Genomic DNA, 19,232 nt, shown 5'->3' on the forward strand with positions numbered 1-19,232 from the left:
AGAACTATCGAATGTTGAAAACTCCACGTGGCCTAGCGTTATGAATATTGAACCTTTCACACGCAGAACACGTGGCACTCTGCGTTTTATCACAAAACAACAAGGAAGAATCCTGCCGTTATCCTCCTGAAAGTAAATGTTGCTCAAGACTGTACCTTTTTTTTTCGTTTTGTTTATCATCACGGACGCCGACGCTGCCGCCTAATGCAATCTTGAGGGCTGGAGTTGAGTTCCCCGTACGCAACCCAATCAGTTGGACACGTCGGCGTGACGTCAGGTCCATCCCCTTACCGAGAGCGCGCGCGTTGGAGGATACGCCGCGGGGGCGCGCACATGCGCACAGGCTGGCTGCTATGATGTGAACGTCGACACGCACAGAAAGAGAGAGAGAGAGAGAGAGAGAAGAGGAAAACGAGCAGAGGTTGGCGCCACTAGGAGAGAGAGGACCATGCTGGATTGACTGCAGACAAACAACCGCAATCAATGGCTCGGCTTTGAAATCGTTCCCAATTTATCGGCAAGGAAAGGAGAGGAGCGAGGAGAGGAGCGAGACCAGACACAGCGCGTGTGCGTGCGTGTGCGTGCGTGCGTCCGTCCGTCCGAGCGGGGTGGAATTAAAGATCCCCCCCTCTTGATTTCCTCCCCCAAACATGGAGCTTACAATGGAGAACATTGGCAACCTGCACGGCGTGGCTCACTCCCACCAAAGCGGGGACCTCATGAACTCCCCCCACCACGCGCGGCAGCCGTCGGCGGCGTCGCACCGGAACTTGGTGTCGTCCCACGGCCGCTCGGCCATGGTGTCCAGCATGGCCTCCATCTTGGAGGGCGCGGGCGACTATCGCGCCGACCACGCGCTCTCCGGTCCCTTGCACCCGGCCATGAGCATGTCGTGCGACTCGGGGGGGATGAGCTTGAGCAGCACCTACACCACCTTGACGCCGCTGCAGCACCTGCCGCCCATCTCCACCGTATCGGAGAAGTTCCACCACCCGCACCCGCACGCGCATCACCATCACCACCCGGCGCACCAGCGGCTGGCGGCGGGCAACGTGAGCGGCAGCTTCACGCTCATGCGGGACGACCGCAGCCTCGCCTCCATGAGCAACCTGTACGGCCACTACCCCAAGGACATGTCCGGCATGGGCCAGTCGCTGTCTCCCCTTTCCAACGGCCTCGGACCATTGCACGGCTCCCAGCAGTCGCTCGGCGCCTACGGCCCCGGAGCTCACCTCTCCAACGACAAGATGCTCTCGGCGGGCGGGTTCGATTCCCACGCCGCCATGCTGTCGAGGGGCGAGGAGCACCTGGCACGGGGGCTCGGCGGTCACGGCGCCGGCCTCATGACGTCCCTCAACGGCATCCACCACCACGGCCACCCGCACTCTCAGGCCAACGGCTCGATGCTGTCGGAGCGGGATCGGCAGGCGGTGGTAGGGGGCGCGCAGGGGGGCGGGTCCGGCCAGGTGGAGGAGATCAACACCAAGGAGGTGGCGCAGCGAATAACGGCCGAGCTCAAGCGCTACAGCATCCCGCAGGCCATCTTCGCCCAGAGGATCTTGTGCCGCTCGCAGGGCACCCTGTCCGACCTGCTGCGGAACCCTAAACCGTGGAGTAAACTCAAGTCGGGCCGCGAGACCTTCCGGAGGATGTGGAAGTGGCTCCAGGAGCCCGAATTCCAGCGGATGTCGGCGCTGAGGCTTGCAGGTGAGTGACGAGGCGGCCCCGCTTCAACAGCAGCGGCTCCCCGACCGGATCAATCCAAAGTCAATGTGGCGAGACTGTCGATGGCAGTCAAACGGACATTACTACGAGTTATGAGTCGATTCTATCGAGTCAAACTTGGTTGCAGGGAGTTAAATGTTGGCCTTTCTCTTTGATTGATGCTGTAAACAGACTGGCGGGGGTGAGGGGGGTGAGTTTGATTTGCGCAAGTTCGCATCAATTTCACGCACGCGTTTTATGCTCTTCCCCAAACGCGCAACTCATTAAATACAAATAAATTGGACTGCAAACAAATTTGGTTTTGCACCCACCCCCCACCCCCCAAATAAATAAATGCATCTTTGCAAATAAGGATGGCCTCCAAGAGATGAAGCTGGGGAGGGGGGGGGGGGGGGTGCATGACCTCCCGTGGATCAATACTTTAGGTCCAGGCGTCCCCTCTCAGAGTGGCGCTCTGATAAATGATCGATTTGGATCAAGGCAGCCAAAAACAGATGCGCGCATTCTCTTCAAAAACGAGGAGCCGTTTTGTCGGAAACCCCCCTCGAATCCCCCTCTGTTGCTTTTCGCGTGTGCACAAAAACACGTCTCCCTATCATTCTCGTCGATGGAGACTTAAATAAAAACACTCGAGCTGAGCTTAAAAGCTCTCATCGACGCCTCTTTGCTGTAAAAGACCCGTTAGACGTCAATCACCCCCTCCCTGTTTTTTTCTTTTTTTTTTTTGTGAGTCGTTTTTCAAGGCAACACTTCAATTAAGGCAGGCTATAGTGGCATATTTTAGTTCCAGTCGATGCCTTATTGAAAAGCACTTAATTGGCATGTAAATTGTTTCTCAGCGCGTTTTTTTCCCCGGCTGGGGTTTCTGGTAAATAAAGATTGAAACGCCGACCCGCAATTGTCTCTTTAAGTGCCACCGCAGTTAAAGCTAATTGGGCTGTGCGGGCTTTTATATCTTCAACACTCTATATAAGGGATAAAAGCCGCCAATATCCGTCGTGGGGGTGAAGACAAGGTGGTGCTGAGGTGTGCTTAAATCTATTACCTTGAACGAAAGCAAAAAAAAAAAAAAAAGTTGTTTTTATTTAGCAAAATGCAGCTTTAGCTTGTTTTGGTGAACGACCAAGAGCCAAAATGGCGCCCATATAGGGACAAAATGACGAATGGCCTGTATGCAAATCTGTGCTGGGGAGGAATTATTTGACTGATTGCTTTTAAAATTACCGTTACCCTGGGTGCATGCATGGGCCCTGTGTGTGTGTGTGTGTGTGTGTGTGTGTGTGTGTGTGTGTGTGTGTGTGTGTGTGTGTGTGTGTGTGTGTGTGTGAGAGAGAGAGAGAGAGAGAGGTGGGGGGTGCACTATGCTGAAAGTGAGGCTCGCTGGGCCACATCAATCAATAACTTCAAATTACTATTCCAAATTCATCACAGTCGCACAAATCAATGCAAGCCGCCCTGCTTAGCTAATGCGAAAATGCCACTGTCTGTACATGCAAGCGCGCACACACACACACACACACACACACACACACACACACGCAAATACTGTGCGAGGAGACATGCCTCGTTTTAGGGGGACTGTGCATGCCCTTCACGACTAATGGAGCAAACACCCAGAGGCGCCAATGCAGTCCTCTTGCAAACCCTCAGCAAGTAAAAAACAAACAAACAAACAAAAAACATAGATGTACTTTTGCTAAAAGAAGACCCCATTTTTACATTTGATCCACGAATGAATAGCGGCTTCGATGTAAACAAGACAGGGCATTGGAAGAGACGTTTAAAGGAGGCATTAACGGCGAAAACAATTCGTCTTTTGCATCTGTGTTGAATTCCACACTCCATCTCAATGTATTTGGTGGGATCAATACAAGCCTGATCGATAAGGATAGCCAGTGCATCTATCAATTATCCTGCCTCAGCACTCTCTCCCATTGGTCTCTCCCCTGCAGGAGAATGAGACGGGTGTATTGTAGATGTAAAGGGGGTGGGGGATGCACAGGGGGTGGAGGGGGGGGCTGTAGTAAAAAGACAGCTGCTATTAAAAAAAAAAGCGATTTCTCTGATAGCGTTGTCACAGTGTTTCATTTCTTTTATGTGTGGCGTCTGTTCCAAATGTGTCTTTTTTATGGCTCTTCCTTAACTTAGATTTTCAGGAAATATCACCGGGAGTGTCATTTATTTTAAAAAGATGTTTGCACTAAAGAAGGATCGCGACGTACAATTGCCTCCATTTGTTCTTTAGAGGTGTTATATATCAATGGTGGTGCAATTTGAAAAAACATATAAAAGCACATGTAACCCACAAATACTCATAATATGTCATTTGCTTTTGTCATTGCCTCACTTTTTTTTTTAGATATATATTTAGTTTGGTTGGGAAATGTATTAAAATATCTCTTGTCGAAGAAAAAAAAAAAGAAGAACAGGGCTGCAGAAGTCAACTTCTGAAATGGGCAACAGCCACCCAATGGTTCCAAATCACTTCACTGAGCTCCGGCTAACTCCAAATCAAGTTTAGATGTTCTAGTAGGCTTTCCCTGACATGTTTTTGCCTTTGAGCAGAAGCCTGACCATTGAGTACCTGTTTGGAACAGTTCGTAATTCCTTCCACCTAGCCTAAGGTTCAAGTTCAAGATGAAGCAAAACAGCTCCAAAACTTGTTGTCAACACCATTGCCAACATCTATCGAACACATAAGGTAAAAATAAATAAATAAATAAAAAAGTGTTACCATTTGATGAGGATTATTTACCTTGGTCTACTTTTTTCAAGATCACAATAAAACAGCCATTTGTCGATTTTGTACCACCAAAATATTAATGGTGTCGATTAATTGAACCCACAAATGCGCATAATTTGTTCATATTTTCCATCCATTTATATACACAAAGTACCCACCCCCTTTTGTACATTTATTCCACACACAGCAGCGTTATTGTCTCCATTTCATTTCCCTGTTGCACTATTTTAATTCCTCTACTCTACACACACACATTCTTGCCAATAAACCTTCAACAACAACAAAAAAAAAAGCACAGTTGGCTTATTTGCATATGAATGGCCGAGGCACGTTCCAGGGTGCTTAGGTCAGGACTCGCTGGACAAAAAAAAAAAGGTTGCAAGGAGGGGCGGCGGGCATTATTTAGGAGGAGAATGAGGGGCCTTTATTCAGTGGACTACACCCCTTATGCACATCCGCCACACACTGGCAATTAAAAGTCGCCGGCAATTGTTGCCCTTATTCTGTTAAAAGCGTTACAGTCTAGTAACTTGATTTTATGACCTATTAGAAAGCACGTAGTTTGAGTCGGTAATGCTTTCCGTGGTGTTGAATGAGTCTGCGGAGGCAACCCCCCCCCCCCCCCCCCTCACCCCCTGCGTATTTTTGCCCTTCAGTTTAAGGACAGTTCAAGGTGGCGAACTCTCGCTGCCTCAACACATGGTTAATCACATTCTTGTAGGCCCGAAACACAATTATTTCATCCAACAGCTCCCAGCCGTGGATCAATAGCGCAATCCACAACGGTGTCGATCACAACATGGATCCGAGTAGATCCAAACTGAGCTGATCACAAAATAAACAATCAGCACTTCTTCTTTTGGAGCCTTGACAAGGCATGGCTTCTAATTGGATAGAACGTATATATTTACTATGATTGATGCAAAAAAAAAAACCATTAATAAATCTGAATGTAAGCTGGCGAGATGATCGATTGCTCCCCTTTAATAATTGATGGCGGCGGTGGGGAGGCATGGGAGTAAACGGCGCGGCTGCGGTTTGGGAGCCTCGTTCGTTAAGCGCTCACGCAGCGAGTCGGCCGGCGCGCGATGCAAGTAGTGAAAGAGACACGCCTTGGTGTACAACCTTTCAAAGCCGCTTGAGGGAAAGCTGAGGCGCTCGTTTTACCGCAGGTCAAACCCCCGAGGCTGTTTCATGACGTGTGATGATCTCGCTGATGGAACCCACCAATGGATGTGGACTCCAAATTAGAGAGAGATCTTTATTTGACAAACTGGTGGTACAAAACAAATTGGACAGGGAAGAAGTATGACATTGGACCTTTCGTAAAGTACAGAGGCAAATTGGGTGTTTCCCAGTAGTCCAGCGATACTAAATGATAACAACCAATCATGGATGAAAGATGAAGCCCCTTTTTCTGAGAAATTGTGCACGTGCTTGGAAACCAATACAAAAGTGGAACACAATTTTGAACTCATTCCCCCCAAAACCCCATCAGGGAACCAATTTTGGCTCCAATCTTTTGCTCTGGAAAAGGGTAAATCGAAAAAAACTTCACCTTGGAGTCTCAAGATTCTCAGAGTGTTGAAAGAAGGGCTACAGCAGGAGTCCATCAACTAGGGTAGAGAGCCAAATTTGGTTCCAAACAGGCACATTTGGAGTAAGGGTACAAATAGGAGTGTGCATCTCTTCTACAAAATACAATTTGACACAAAGATGGTACATTTGAACCCTTTCAGGGACAGCGGTTACTACAGTGGACAGTTTATCATGTTTTCAGGTTACAGGGTGTGTGAAAGGGTTAAAGTGGGACGATTCGATTCAGTTCGAATCGATAGGGTATACGATCCAATGAGTTTCCTGTTTCTCAAAATGAACGCAATTGTCAGGGTGACATTTTGGAGGGGATTCCCACGGGTTGGCAGGAGTCAACTTGACATTTAATCACAGGATTGGGACGGTACAGGTAAAATGTTCCCAGGAGTGGGATTATCCAGTGGGAATTTTCAAAAATATATAATTTACACAGATATGAGCAGCCAATTTGAAAGTCTCTAGACCGGGACTGGGATAGGATTTTTTTTCCTGTGGGAGTGGCATGAGAGGGGGGGGGGGTGAAAATCCACTCCAGAGTCATCCTGTACTGTAAATGTGGCATTTATTAACGACTAGTGAAGAATTTGGAACTTAATAGTTTTTTTTATGTGATGTAAGAGCTCCTCGAAGCCCAAACTATCCAAGTTAATGAAATACCACCCCCCCCCCCCCCCACCCTCATTGTGCTCAGGCACCAAATCTATCAACACCCTGAAATTTCTAATCCTCAAATCAGCCCTTGGTGTAATTGATTGATGCAACCAGCAGAGGCACTCTTGAGTCGGGTTCATCTCATTTGCTACCTCTAAAGAAGCCATCATATGTGCGACGCGACTTGTTACGTAACATTTCATGTTTGGTTGCAAAGATGTGCAGGTATGCAGTAGTACCTCAACTTCAAAATTCTTTGAGATTCCAGCTGTCGCCCGTACAAATTCTTGGTCTTGAGTTTCATGCGCTGGATGGGGTCAGCAAACTTCATAACAAGGAGCACTTTGGCAGATAGCGAACAATTCTTCAATGCGTAGGCTGAGGACTTGCCTCAAGCTGTTTTTTGAGACTCCGACTTGTGGTTTACTGTGGGTGGGGTGGGGGGGGGGTGGGGGGAGAGAATCGTTTTGTATTCAACCAAACATTTTGTCTGCCGAAAGTCACACAATGCAAAACCCCATAGAAACTAACTCACATTGATGTTTTGGTGCCGTGACACGTCAAGCAACAAATAGAACTTTTTTTTTTAAGTAAGCGTGGCAACACTGGTCATAAAAACATCTAGCTGCATTGTTTGCGGCATCTTTGTTTAGGTACACGTAGTCCGAACGTCAAATGGACATAATGTCGGACAGGGACTTGTAATTCGCCATAGTAGAAAGGCTGCAAAAGGTGAGTGCATTTCTTTTCTTTTATTGTTGACATTTTGTCCAATCCTAACATTTCACACAAGCAATTTGATGCTATGAAAGAGAGGGATGAATCGATGATAAAGAATTCAGGACGGACGTGCTCCATTCATTGTCAACTGTCGTCCAAAGACGTTGAGCTCAACGTCAGTTCTTTCTTTCTTTCTTCTTTTCTTAATGTGAATGTTTAACTGGTAAAAAAAACCTGCAACAATATTGCTATGGTCGTGGAGGACATTTCGGACAAATAATTGCAATTAGAAAATAGCTCTATGACAAATGTACTTTATTGTAATGTGAATTTTCCTGTTTGACGGTACCCCAAAAAGCGTTGAGGACAGAACGCGCTGTATTTAGAATTGAACTGACATCGTCATCCTTCTTATACGCGTACGAGGCAAAGCGGAAGTGCACGCGTGGGATTCCTGCTCCCTCGGCGCGGATGCGAGCAAGCTTGTGAGTGGCTCTTGCGGCCACACATTGTTAGTTAGGAAGCCGATGTGGCCTAGCCCTGAATATGTATCGATTTCCATTCCCTGACCTCTGCTTTCCATCCCTGGAGCCGAGCCACGCCCCCCCCCCCCCCCCAGCTCCCTTAACACCCCCTTTACTCCCACCCACCAATATCACGCAGACACCATTTCTCCATTAACCTCCGCCCGCCGTTCAGGACGTGACGTCAAACAACATTGCAACCTTTTTTTTTCTCCTCCTGCTTTCTTCTGATCCAAAGTTCACGAGCATTGAACTTCTTCGTTATGCATCCCACACCGCTCTCATGCATGGGGTCGTGCCTATTATTCAAAACTAATGCGATTCTAATAGAAAGTCAAACTGGTGTGCAGCCGAGTCGCACGCGCTCTCTCTCCCACGTTCTCGCTCCAATTCGCACTCGGGGGCCGCCGCCGAGCGCGCACGGACAATTACAAATGCAACCGAGGAGGTCTGGACTCTGTACAGTCTCCCATACCGTCTCTTTTATTTCACATGATCAATTTCTACACCCCCCACCCTCGCCAAAGCGGATCGATAGGAGAGAATGACCTTTAAATCAAATTGCTGCCAGAGTCGACCGAATGCACGCAGATAGCCTCAAAAGGGTTAATGCCGCGCACACGCACTTATTTCCCAGGCAAATATACACAAAGAAGACGAGATAATCATAATCCAATCTGGTTATTCGTCCTTGTGGCGCTTGTGTGGTGTGTGTGTGTTTAAAAAAAAATCGTGAGTTTTGACCCAGGGAGCTCAATCGGAATCACAGTCGAAAGAACGCGCGTGCATGCAAGAAAAAGGTAAGTGGGGGTAGTCGTGCAATTAAACTGCGCAATGCAGGTTCTGTTATGCGAGCCTGAGATAGAGCCGAATTCTTTAGCTGTGCGGGTTAGTATGACTATCGACCGTGAAAACATTAAATATCTACGTCTTGGCGTACATTTTTGGGAGTGTGCAGAAAAACGGAGCGAAAGCCCAAGAGGTTTGGCGCAAAAGCTAACTTGCGTGGCATATCATGTTTGAAACATCTCAAAATTCTCACACACACACACACACATAAAATACATTTCTATTATTGTGGTGGAAAAGTGCAGTGGTGCAGTGACGCCACGCGCGTGTAAGGCAACCGAGATATTACAAATCATAATAAAATATATCGTTAGACATCGTTTTTATCAAGGCAGGGTTTTTCCGTATTTTTTTTTCATCGAGCACTTGTAATTTGGAATGCCGTTAGATGTACCTAATATTGTGGTCGGTGTGTTGTCTGCTTATCTGGCACAGTTGACAGGCCGCGTCGGTTATTAAAGGGCCGATAATGGCTTGCTTAATAGAACAAAAGTATCCAATCCAATTGAGAGGTGCCAGTTTTCGAAAAGGCAATTTCATCTGCTATTAACTGTGGAAATCTCCAGAGAAGATTTAACGTTTGTGCGCGTGCCTGCGTGTGTTTCAATTCAAACCTTCCGCATGTCGTCACGCGTTCTCTTTCGAAATTTTACAACTTGGGTCTGGCACGATGATACCACAAAATAAACAATTTCCAAGGCGATTCACATTTGCCACGATCAACCTTCAAATACGTTTTTTGAAGCCGTCCTATTTAAAATGAAAGAATAATTTGGCAATTTACTTGCTTTGTCTTCACAAAGACACACGCGCGCGCGCATGCACAAAAAGAGCAAGACGAGTGTGAAATCGATTGGGAAATGAATCGATGTCCGCGCAAACGCACTCTGCATGATACGATATTTAAATCTAACAGGTAACCAGTGTTTTTGTTCTTCGTTTGCCCGTCTGCTTTCTGATAATCGATTTATTTGTGTGAATCATTCACGGGATGCGCGCGCGCACGTTTGCGAGACAAATCAAAATAGGTCCGTTTTTATCCCTGGCGATCATTTCCACACATGAATTTAAAAAATTAGACGGATTTTGGGTTGTGAGAGTAAATAAAAGTGTGCGCGTGTTTTTGGTATTTTTGTTACGAATAGAAAATATGAACAGGTGAATACAATTAGCGAATATTATTATTATAGAAAAGGTTTCCGCGCAATTCCACTTTTATAATTCGCATAAACGCTGCACACATTTGCAGCGACTCCAATACTGGCAAATTCACCTGCGCATCAACTTTGATAAAACTTCCTTAATTTACGAAAGAACTTTGAACCACATCTTCCATCGTGACCATTTCGTTGAAAATCCAAACGTGCAGTCGCACACGCGCGCGTCAACGCGAACGTTCATCACGCGTAGCTGCTTAAAAGAAATGAAGTGGACGAAATCAATGTTTAATCTCACATAAGACGCGAGTTGGAAACGAATGGCTGCAAGATGTGCAATTAAAGCGGCGGTAATAGTCATAATCATCGCGCTTCTTAAAAACCAGACTCTCTCAAAACGCTCGAGTGCATTTAATTACTCGGGCGCCGATTGCGGCGCTCATTAGTGCGTGCACCCCAGGCTGCTAATAAAGTACAAAGAACATAGAACACGCCCCCCCCCCACCACACACACACACACACACCTGAGAGCTGTTTCTAATATTCTGGCGACCTTATTTAGCGACGAGCGCGCGTGGAGGAGTTGGAGGAGCAATGCCTTGCAGGAGGGCCAAGCAACAAATTGTGTCCCGTTATCAGTGCATTAACGCCAATTCGCACTCATTACACGCGGTCGCTATTGAGCTGCGAGGAGTTTTCTTGGCCCGCTTTTTTGGCCTGCAGCCTGCACGTCTGTCTGACTGACACACACACACACACACACACACACACACACGCGCGCACACACACACAAACAAAATCTCACTCCACCCACACGCACACAGGCATACGCACGCACTCACGCGCGCGCGCATAACTCTATTTGGGCAAACTGCGTCCCATGCACGGAATTGATCAGACCAAACTTGCAGAATGCCTTTCAAATGAAGGAAAAGGGGAAAAAAGAAGAAAAAAACCCCCACACACGGCTAGCCCAAATGCTGTGGAGTTAAAAATTTATTCTGAAATAAACTACAGTGGACCCCCCTCATTTACATATATACAGTATATATATATATATATATAGAGAGAGAGAGAGAGAGAGAGAGAGAGAGAGAGAGAGAGAGAGATTCCGTTCGGTTAAAAAAAGAAGAAAAAAGAGAAGTGAATTTGCTGAGCTGAACTGCCAAGATGTCGGGTACCTCGAGATGCGAGTTTAATTCATTTCATGACCATGCTTGTATTGCAAATGATCTTTTACCATTGAAATGAATGGGAATGCGGTGGCACGGTGGGCAACTGGTGAGCACGTTTGCCTCACAGTGTAGATGTGCAGGGTTTGATCCTGGCACCAGCCTTCCTCTGTGGAGTTTGCATATTCTCCTGTGGCTGTGTGGGTTTCCTCCGGGTTCTCCGGTTTCCTCCCACATTCCAAGAACATGCATGGCAGGCTCACGGAACACTCAAAATTGTCACTAGGTGTGATTGTGAGCACGGATGGTTGTTCGTCTAAGTGTGCCCTGCGATTGGCTGGCGACCGGTTCAGGGTGTACCCTGCCGACTGCCCGAAGATGGCTGGGATAGGTTCTAGCACGCCTGCGACCCTTGTGAGGGTAAGCGGATTAGAAAATGGATGGATGGATAAAAATCATTATTCGTATGTTTTCACCCTCCCCCCCCAAAAAAAAAATAAATATTGGGGGAAAAAAATCTGCAAATAGGTGATTTTTTTTTCAAACAAGAAAATTTGCACTCAGCAGTACTGTGCCATATATAAACACAGTAGCTCATGCAAAACAATGCTCAACCTTGTATGAACACAAATGTCCCTAATGTTTTGTCCTTTCTTCTTGGTGGGTTAGTGCCACCAACTGAGTGTTGTTTCACTGCGAGGACATCAATGCGCAACGACGGTCACTGCATGTGGTCACATTTGCTGCCGCCATCTAGCGGTAGAGCTCTGAAGCGTCCTTGTAACTTTGTATTGTGTGAAGAGGTCGTGAGTCAAGGTAATGAATGCCCTGTGTTAAGATATTCTTCAAGTGTCATTCCCTCAAGTTGTATGAAAAAGAATCATTGGTTTCTACTGGACTTTTTGGTGAACTAAAGAGTAAACTATGCTGTTTAAAATTAAGTCAGGGGTCTCCAAACATTTTTTATTTGAGGGATGGAAGAAATGGAAGGATGAAAGGGCCACTTTCAAATTCTTCATTTTTTTTGAGACACGCTAACTTTAGTTAAGCCGACAATAATATCATGTTTATATTGTCTATTTAATTTCATCACCTTTCTGTTATAGGTGTTAAGGCAAATAGTTGAAGTTTTTAGGGTGGCCATCTATCTCACAGAGTAGATGTAGCTCAGTTATTGACAGCAGGCAAATCTGATCTCCCCATTCAGAACCAAAAACAAAAGGACAATTTGTTGTCAAGTGATAATTTGTTCAACAGTTGAGGATCATTAATGTGACATCTTCAGAAATCAGTCATAGAGCACAAAGTGGAATAAACTATTTTTTCCTCAAAAATGGAATTATAGTAATGGCACCTATTTTTCTGACACCCTCCCTTCTCACCCTGTGCGTCTTAACCTTTTTAGCTAACCTTATGGCTCATGTCAAATAAGATAAAAGAAAAAAATAACGAAAAATGTCGGTTTTATTTGTTTTTTGTCATGTCGCGGGCCACTGAAAAATGGATGGCAGGCCACAAATGGCCCCAGGGCCCTTATTGCAGACCACTCTGGATTAAATATACAGTACAGCCTTGCTGTGATGTATTGTTCTTTGTAGACATTTTCATGCCACAGTGCTTGAATTTGTCATCCTATCGGCGCAATGCAATATTTTGCTTTACTGGTGACCATTGTCATTCCCTTTTTGAAGCGTAGAATGAGTTTGAAAAAATAATCACTTGAAAGGAATGACTGACTACACATATTCAAACAGCACGACAGTAAAAAATGGCATATAGGGTACGAAATAGCAGGTGTAATGATTTCGAACGCATCCAGTGTAGTTTGGTTAACATGAGGCTCACGGTACATATATTTCCCGAATGACGTCACTATCCGCATGCGCAGTCTGCCTTGTTGACAGATTTGGTAACCTACATTTTGATTATGCATGGTAAGAGATGTTCAGTGGTATTCAAGTTAAATTCAACATTCAAGTTAAGTTCGTATTTTAGAACTGTTTGATTTCAAACATTTCGTTCGGTACAATTTTGATGTAACCTGCGTGCAATGCGTTTTAATTGAAACGTGACTTAATATTTTTTCCCGTTCGTGTTTTATGTGTTGTGTTTATTATTTTACTTTATGTTAACTGTTTTGTTAAGCGTTTTGTTACAGCTGCTGCTGTTGTGAAAGCGCTATATAAATCAGTATGTATTGTATTGTTATCTTGCAGTGTTAACGTTCTAATGCCCAATGTTATAGTGTTTCTACATATATGACATTTTTTAGATATACAACTGGTACTTTGCGTCAGTTTGCGCACTACTGTAAATGTTTTCCGAGATTACACGAATGTACACGTGTGCGGTATGATTTTGTGTTCCATATGCGATTATTTTCCTCCCATTTCCTGGGCTGTCTTGCCCACCATGAATCTCCACCCACTACTCCTCCAGGCCATAATTAATTGGACCAAGTGAATTTCACACACGAATTATTCACGAATCCATCGATCGATTATTGAACAGCCATGTGCCTTTCTCTTAACCTCGCTCGGTTTGTCGCTGGGAAGAGGAATATTAATGCCATGGTCGCTGTGTGTGTGGTGGGGTGGGGGGTGGGGGGGGCCAAACAGGGCCAAATTATAAGCAATAAGATTAATAATAATAAGATTCACACAAGACTCCATAACTCGCTGCTTATTTCCCCATGCATGATATCGTGTTATAAAAGTAAATGTATTCCGCAAAAACATGTCGCCCGAGGGATAAGCCGCCGTTTCTGACAAGTCCCCCCGGGGCCGAGGGAGCAGCGGGGAGCATTGCAACGCCACAAATGCGCGCTCGTGTCCCGGCTGCTTCTTTGTGTACGTCCGCCCCCTCTGCTCGGTGGTGCCCACTGGAGCTCTAAAAGCTGCAATGATCGATTTTTTTTTCCCCCACCGGCCCCCCTTTCTACGCCGAGTTTGGTTCAGTAATCAGGGCCCCCTTCCTCACCGGATCGATCGATATTGATTAGTAAATCCAGCGCCTGTAGCAAAGGCAACGCATCGTGGCGCCCCAGTTGCCTAAGAAGGGCCGGGGCGAGAGCGACACCCGGCGGATGAAAGGCCGAGTGGCAAGCCGTGGACGACCGGGCAGGAACGCACGTATTACAGGTTCATGTATTGTACCTATAAACATATTTTATACAAATCCATACGCAAAAATAAACGTCATTCTTTTGAAACGATAACATGCCCAAACTATGCATATTTGACTGAAGGTCAAGGATTGACATTTTTAAAATAAAAAATATATTTATATATATTGAAATTTTATAGTGTATAAAAATGACATTGCCTAAATGTCATTTTAGTCAACAATAAAGTACAAAAAAAACCATTCATATTTTAACCAATGCAGAAGGTTTGAGATTATTTTTTAAAAGAAAAATAACCTGGTTTTACTCTACAGCATGTATTAAAAAAATACTAAATGTCATTTTCATGTTGCAAAAACCTATCAAATTGTCTTTTGTGGATTGTTTCTGCTAGATTAGCAAAGCATGTGCCAAAGCTAATCATTTTGTGGGTAAAAAACAAACACACACACGTCCATATTCTACTTTTTACATAAGTGTGTGCTTGCATGTATACCTGAACGACTGGTTGGAGCAACTTGAACGAGGTCATCGGGTCAACTAAATAGATCAAGAGAGGTTGAGAGGCATGAGATTAAATGTAGAAAAGGATGCATATCTACATTGATCATTTTAGCAGTGCATGAATATTTTTGAGAGCAGGCAGGGTGTCAGCGAAACGTAATTCAATTACTATAACGCATTTTTGTAATGTCATACAACTAGAAACAAAGACACATATTTGAAAGCACAAACTCTTAAAGTTTAAACGTGCATCAGTATGCCTTTTTTCGCCTTCCAAATATGTCCCCTAGGAAAATGGAGGTTTGGTTCTGTGCAGGAGTTACAAATAGTCACCTACTTGGCGTCAGCGTGAATGCGTCTTGTCAATATGGATTTCATGAAGCAGCCTGTGGCTCATTGACCACGGTTATTTGTGAACCGTAAACGATTGTATATGATCACGAAGCGGTTCAGGTGTGAAGTATAAGTGCGACAGCAGCTGCGGTGTTTGTCGAAGAACTTGTGTACCGCATTAAGGTTGCATTCATTTGCTCTGTGCAATCTCTCCTCTTTCTTGCAAGACGAAGGTCTTTTCCGGTATTTACAGCAGGAATAGAGGAAAGATTTACTATGCCACAAGTAGATGTGATTATCGTTTTTTCCCATCTTTTTAAAAAGTAGAACCATAATATTTGATTCACTCGTGATTGAAGCCTGGTTTTTTTTTTGCCCTTGTTCACTGATGCACCATAGGTGTTTGGTTTTTCCTTCCAGCATATTGCGCAATCGCTGTCTCGTCATCCCGCTCGCTCTCGTGAGTTTCCCCTGTGATTGATTTCCACCTCCAGTCCAAAGTTGTTGATATAAGACTTAGAAAGGAATTCACCGATCCATCCACTGTAATGAGCTGCCTTGTCGTCATTTACAAAGTTGTTTGAAGTGCTGTCGAAATGCAATAATGATGTTGCGTTGAGAGTATTTCTCATTCAATGATTGGGGTGACGCAATACGACACGAATGCAGCAGTTTAGGGGTATTAAAAAAACTGTTCATTATTGTGGTGGTAGACAGAGGTGTCAACCTGCATTGGCTTTAAATATACGAGAGTGGGCTAGAACTAATTGCACAGGATCTATTCTCCCCCCCCCCCCCCCCCCCATGGTAAAAGAAGCATAAACCCATATCTGATATTGTTTCTGCAAGATTAGCAAAGCATGTGCCAAAGCTAATCATATTGTGGGTAAAAAACAAACAAACTATAAAAAACAATTAAGTGACAAAATATTGGAATAGGTCAGCAAATTTAGAGATATGACTAACAATGGAGTCCTGAATTCCTGCCCACCTTGTACAGGTTCGAATACTGTAATTGGGGGCACAGCACTTTAATTCCAATAGTTTTGCCGGGTTTGAGAGAATTTGGTCCATTTTACTGAAATCAAGGTTGAATATTATGGCCACAAAGAATGTTTGGTGCAAACACAACACTGCTCATGGCCAAAAGAACAGCAACCTACAATGAAGCAGGGTGGTGGCAGCAAGATACTTTGGGGCACTTTTTCTCCAGCTGGAAGCAGGGTTTTGGACAAGGTGGAGAAAAATTACGAACGGTTTGAAATCGTGTATACGTGTGTGTGTGTGTGTGTGTGTGTACAGTACCGTATACATAAATACATAGCTGCGGTGTCGATGTGCAACGTGAATATGATGGATGGGCCTGTGTGCAGGTTAGACGTCTGTCGTAAACCGATTGGACTGCAATGGCTGATCAATGGGCTCTGTTCCACTGTAATTAGACACACAGCGCCACTGCTTGACTCCAGCCACTTCAGCACAATCACCCCCACTCCCCCACCACCATTATGTCACCAAACACACACACACACAAAATGCAGCCTGCGTACAAGTTCGAACAAATTCTGTCTTTACATGCACCAGGATGCAGCGCGAGGGTGATCGAAGGCGACGTTCAGACAATGGCGGCGGCAGCAGATGGAGACCACACGTGGATGACATCTTTTTCTCTCATTCTTTGCCCTTCGCTCCCCATTTTGCCTTCCATTTTAAACCGGGACAGCAGGGAGCCGAGTTTGGTCGCGCAGCCCGTTTAGGCGCGCTTCGATCCCTCGGTCGGCGGGGGACCGGTGGCGGCTGCGGAGGTGGCGGCGCCCTAACATTCCCGCTCACCACTCGTACACCTGCGTGCCACTGCCCCCCACTGCAGCCTCCTCACCCCCTACCCACAATGCACCACTCTATTAAGTATTAATCCCTGCCTTCTCTGCCTTTCTGCCGACTCCAGAGCGTCAAACGAGTGTTTTGAAATGTGCTTGGTGTACGGGGAAGAGGAGCCAGTCTCAAGTGTTCGTGTTTAGGGGGTGGGGTGGAAGGTTGGGTTATAAATACCCTCTCAGAGCCCAGTCGAGTGGGCTCCACTGGGCTCCGTTTGAAGTAGCAGACTGTAGACCTGCTTGGGGTGGGTAGCGGGGGATAGTCTGACCCCAGTCCCAGCAGAGAGACCAGCCCCCCCATTCCACCGCCAGTGCCTACAGCAAAGTGGGTCAATATCTTGCTTTTCTCCTCCGTTGGCCAGCCCCTCTTTATGCCTCCCTCCCTCCTTTCTTTCGTTTCTCCTTACACAAAATCTCATCTGTCCACGTTGTGCACAATCTTTTCTTACCTCATTTTGAATCCCACAATGCTTACTTTTGTGCAACGCTCACTCGGGTCCCCCGCCGTGACTCAAACTGCATTAATATTGAATCAAACAGTAGCAGCAGGAGTGTCCCCCCCCCCCCCCGCTCCCACTGCCCACACCCACCCTACACTCACCCACTCTCTTTAAACCCCCCCCAGCAGCCTGACTCCTTGTCTGCACTCGGCAGGATGGAAGGAATATTCCCACTGGGCAGGGCACATAGATTTGCTTTAAATCAACTTTTATAGGTGATAAGAGTGGAGCTGGAGAAGCTCCTCTCGCCAGCGTATGGACTACTTTACGAGCCGTGTTACTTTCAAACCAGTTGCCACCAAGCAGCACAAGTTTGGGATGTGATTTTATTCCGCTGCGCAGCACAATTTTGTTCAGCAGACATTCTGGGGCCTTTTCACAGCCACTCTGAGTTTTCTCCAAACGAGACACGGTCAAAATCACGATTGCACTAATAAGTGGTTCATATTTGAACAAGTTTTAGATTCCGATCAGCAAGTTTTTGGCTTACTGTCAATTTGGCAGAATATTTGACGACTCTTATTGGCACAATGTTAAGAATGATTTATTCAAAGGAGTTGGTTTTCTGTCATGGGTGGAGCTTTTAAGTATAGTCCACAAATGTTCAATGGGGTTGAGGTCAGGGGTTAGTTCAGAAGCTGCTTTATCCATTCAAAATGCATTTTGATGTGTGTTTTGGATGGCTGTCCCACTGGAGCACTACGTTGTGTTCAAGTTTCAGCTTTTGGTGTCAGCCATTGGGAGTTGAGCAACTTCCTGGCAAAATACATATTTTTTCTTTTTTTTACTTGTATGCGGCCGGGAACTGCTTTTGGGGATTATCTAGCACCCATTCGCGTTGTTAGTATTCAGAAAAAAACATTAGCTAACAGCAAAGGAGAACAAATGGGTCTTGGATATTAATCAAAATATATTCCCAAAACTGGTGTTCAGTCACCCCAGAGGACGGGCGAAATAATTCCCAATAAATTGTCACAGATTTTTGGTATGAATGAAATGGTTCACGTAAATCCATCTGCAGGCTGGAGAATCGCTTGGCACGCAATAATTCTAGCAGCCGACGATGGATAAAGACGTAAATATGTAAACTGGCGCCAGACCCAAACTGAGAAAATATTCGGTTGGAACGCAGTTTTCGAAGAAAACATTCCTACGGCTTTACACACGCGTATGTTTAATTTGTGCATAATGAAGAGGGATCCTTGGAAAAAAAGTATACACCGTAGTTATTTTTGAGCAACTTTGGACAGCTAGCCAGTAAGAAAAGGGCCTCCGTTTCATCATACAGCATGTCGACTTGACCCGAGCTAGAGCTACAGAGTTCACTTTTGTATACTTACCTTGCCTTGTGTTCTTTTCCCCTCTCTGCCTCCCACTTTCATCCCCATCCCTCCCACTGCTGCCATCCACGCCAAGCCTGCAAGCGCAAAGAACAGGAGCAACACAAAGACCGCAACAGCGCGCCCAAGAAGCAGCGCTTGGTCTTCACTGACCTGCAGCGGCGCACGCTCATCGCCATCTTCAAGGAGAACAAGCGGCCATCCAAAGAAATGCAGATCACCATCTCCCAGCAGCTCGGCCTGGAGCTCAGCACCGTCAGCAATTTCTTCATGAACGCACGCCGCCGCTGCGTGGACCGTTGGCACGACGACCACGGCACCGGCCCCGTGCAGCCGGGCACCTCCGCCACCACCTTCTCCAAGGCCTGAAAGGAAGGGGGAGGGGACAATCCAGGCCTGGGCGAGCAGGCGTAGCAA

The 19,232-nt window shown here is 45.9% G+C and overlaps 1 protein-coding gene across 1 annotated transcript; it reads left to right on the forward strand.

Moving 5' to 3' along the window:
* The first annotated feature begins 449 nt into the window (after positions 1–449).
* onecut3a (one cut homeobox 3a) lies at positions 450–19,232 on the forward strand. The gene is made up of 2 exons (XM_086115222.1): positions 450–1,707; positions 18,892–19,232. Exons 1-2 carry the CDS (start codon positions 651–653, stop codon positions 19,182–19,184), a joined length of 1,350 nt encoding a protein of 449 aa, XP_085971348.1. The 5' UTR covers positions 450–650; the 3' UTR covers positions 19,185–19,232.

Source organism: Hippocampus guttulatus, chromosome 7 (genome assembly GCF_054856545.1).
Source record: "Hippocampus guttulatus isolate MCC_2025c chromosome 7, RoL_Hgut_1.0, whole genome shotgun sequence".
NCBI lineage: Eukaryota > Metazoa > Chordata > Actinopteri > Syngnathiformes > Syngnathidae > Hippocampus > Hippocampus guttulatus.

Bases quoted from the DNA above. Each gene is read 5' to 3' on its own strand.
- onecut3a (XM_086115222.1), top strand. From the start codon at position 651: ATGGAGCTTACAATGGAGAACATTGGCAACCTGCACGGCGTGGCTCAC. The intron at 1,708-18,891 runs GTGAGTGACGAG...ATCCACGCCAAG, and splicing joins GTCGGCGCTGAGGCTTGCAG to CCTGCAAGCGCAAAGAACAG.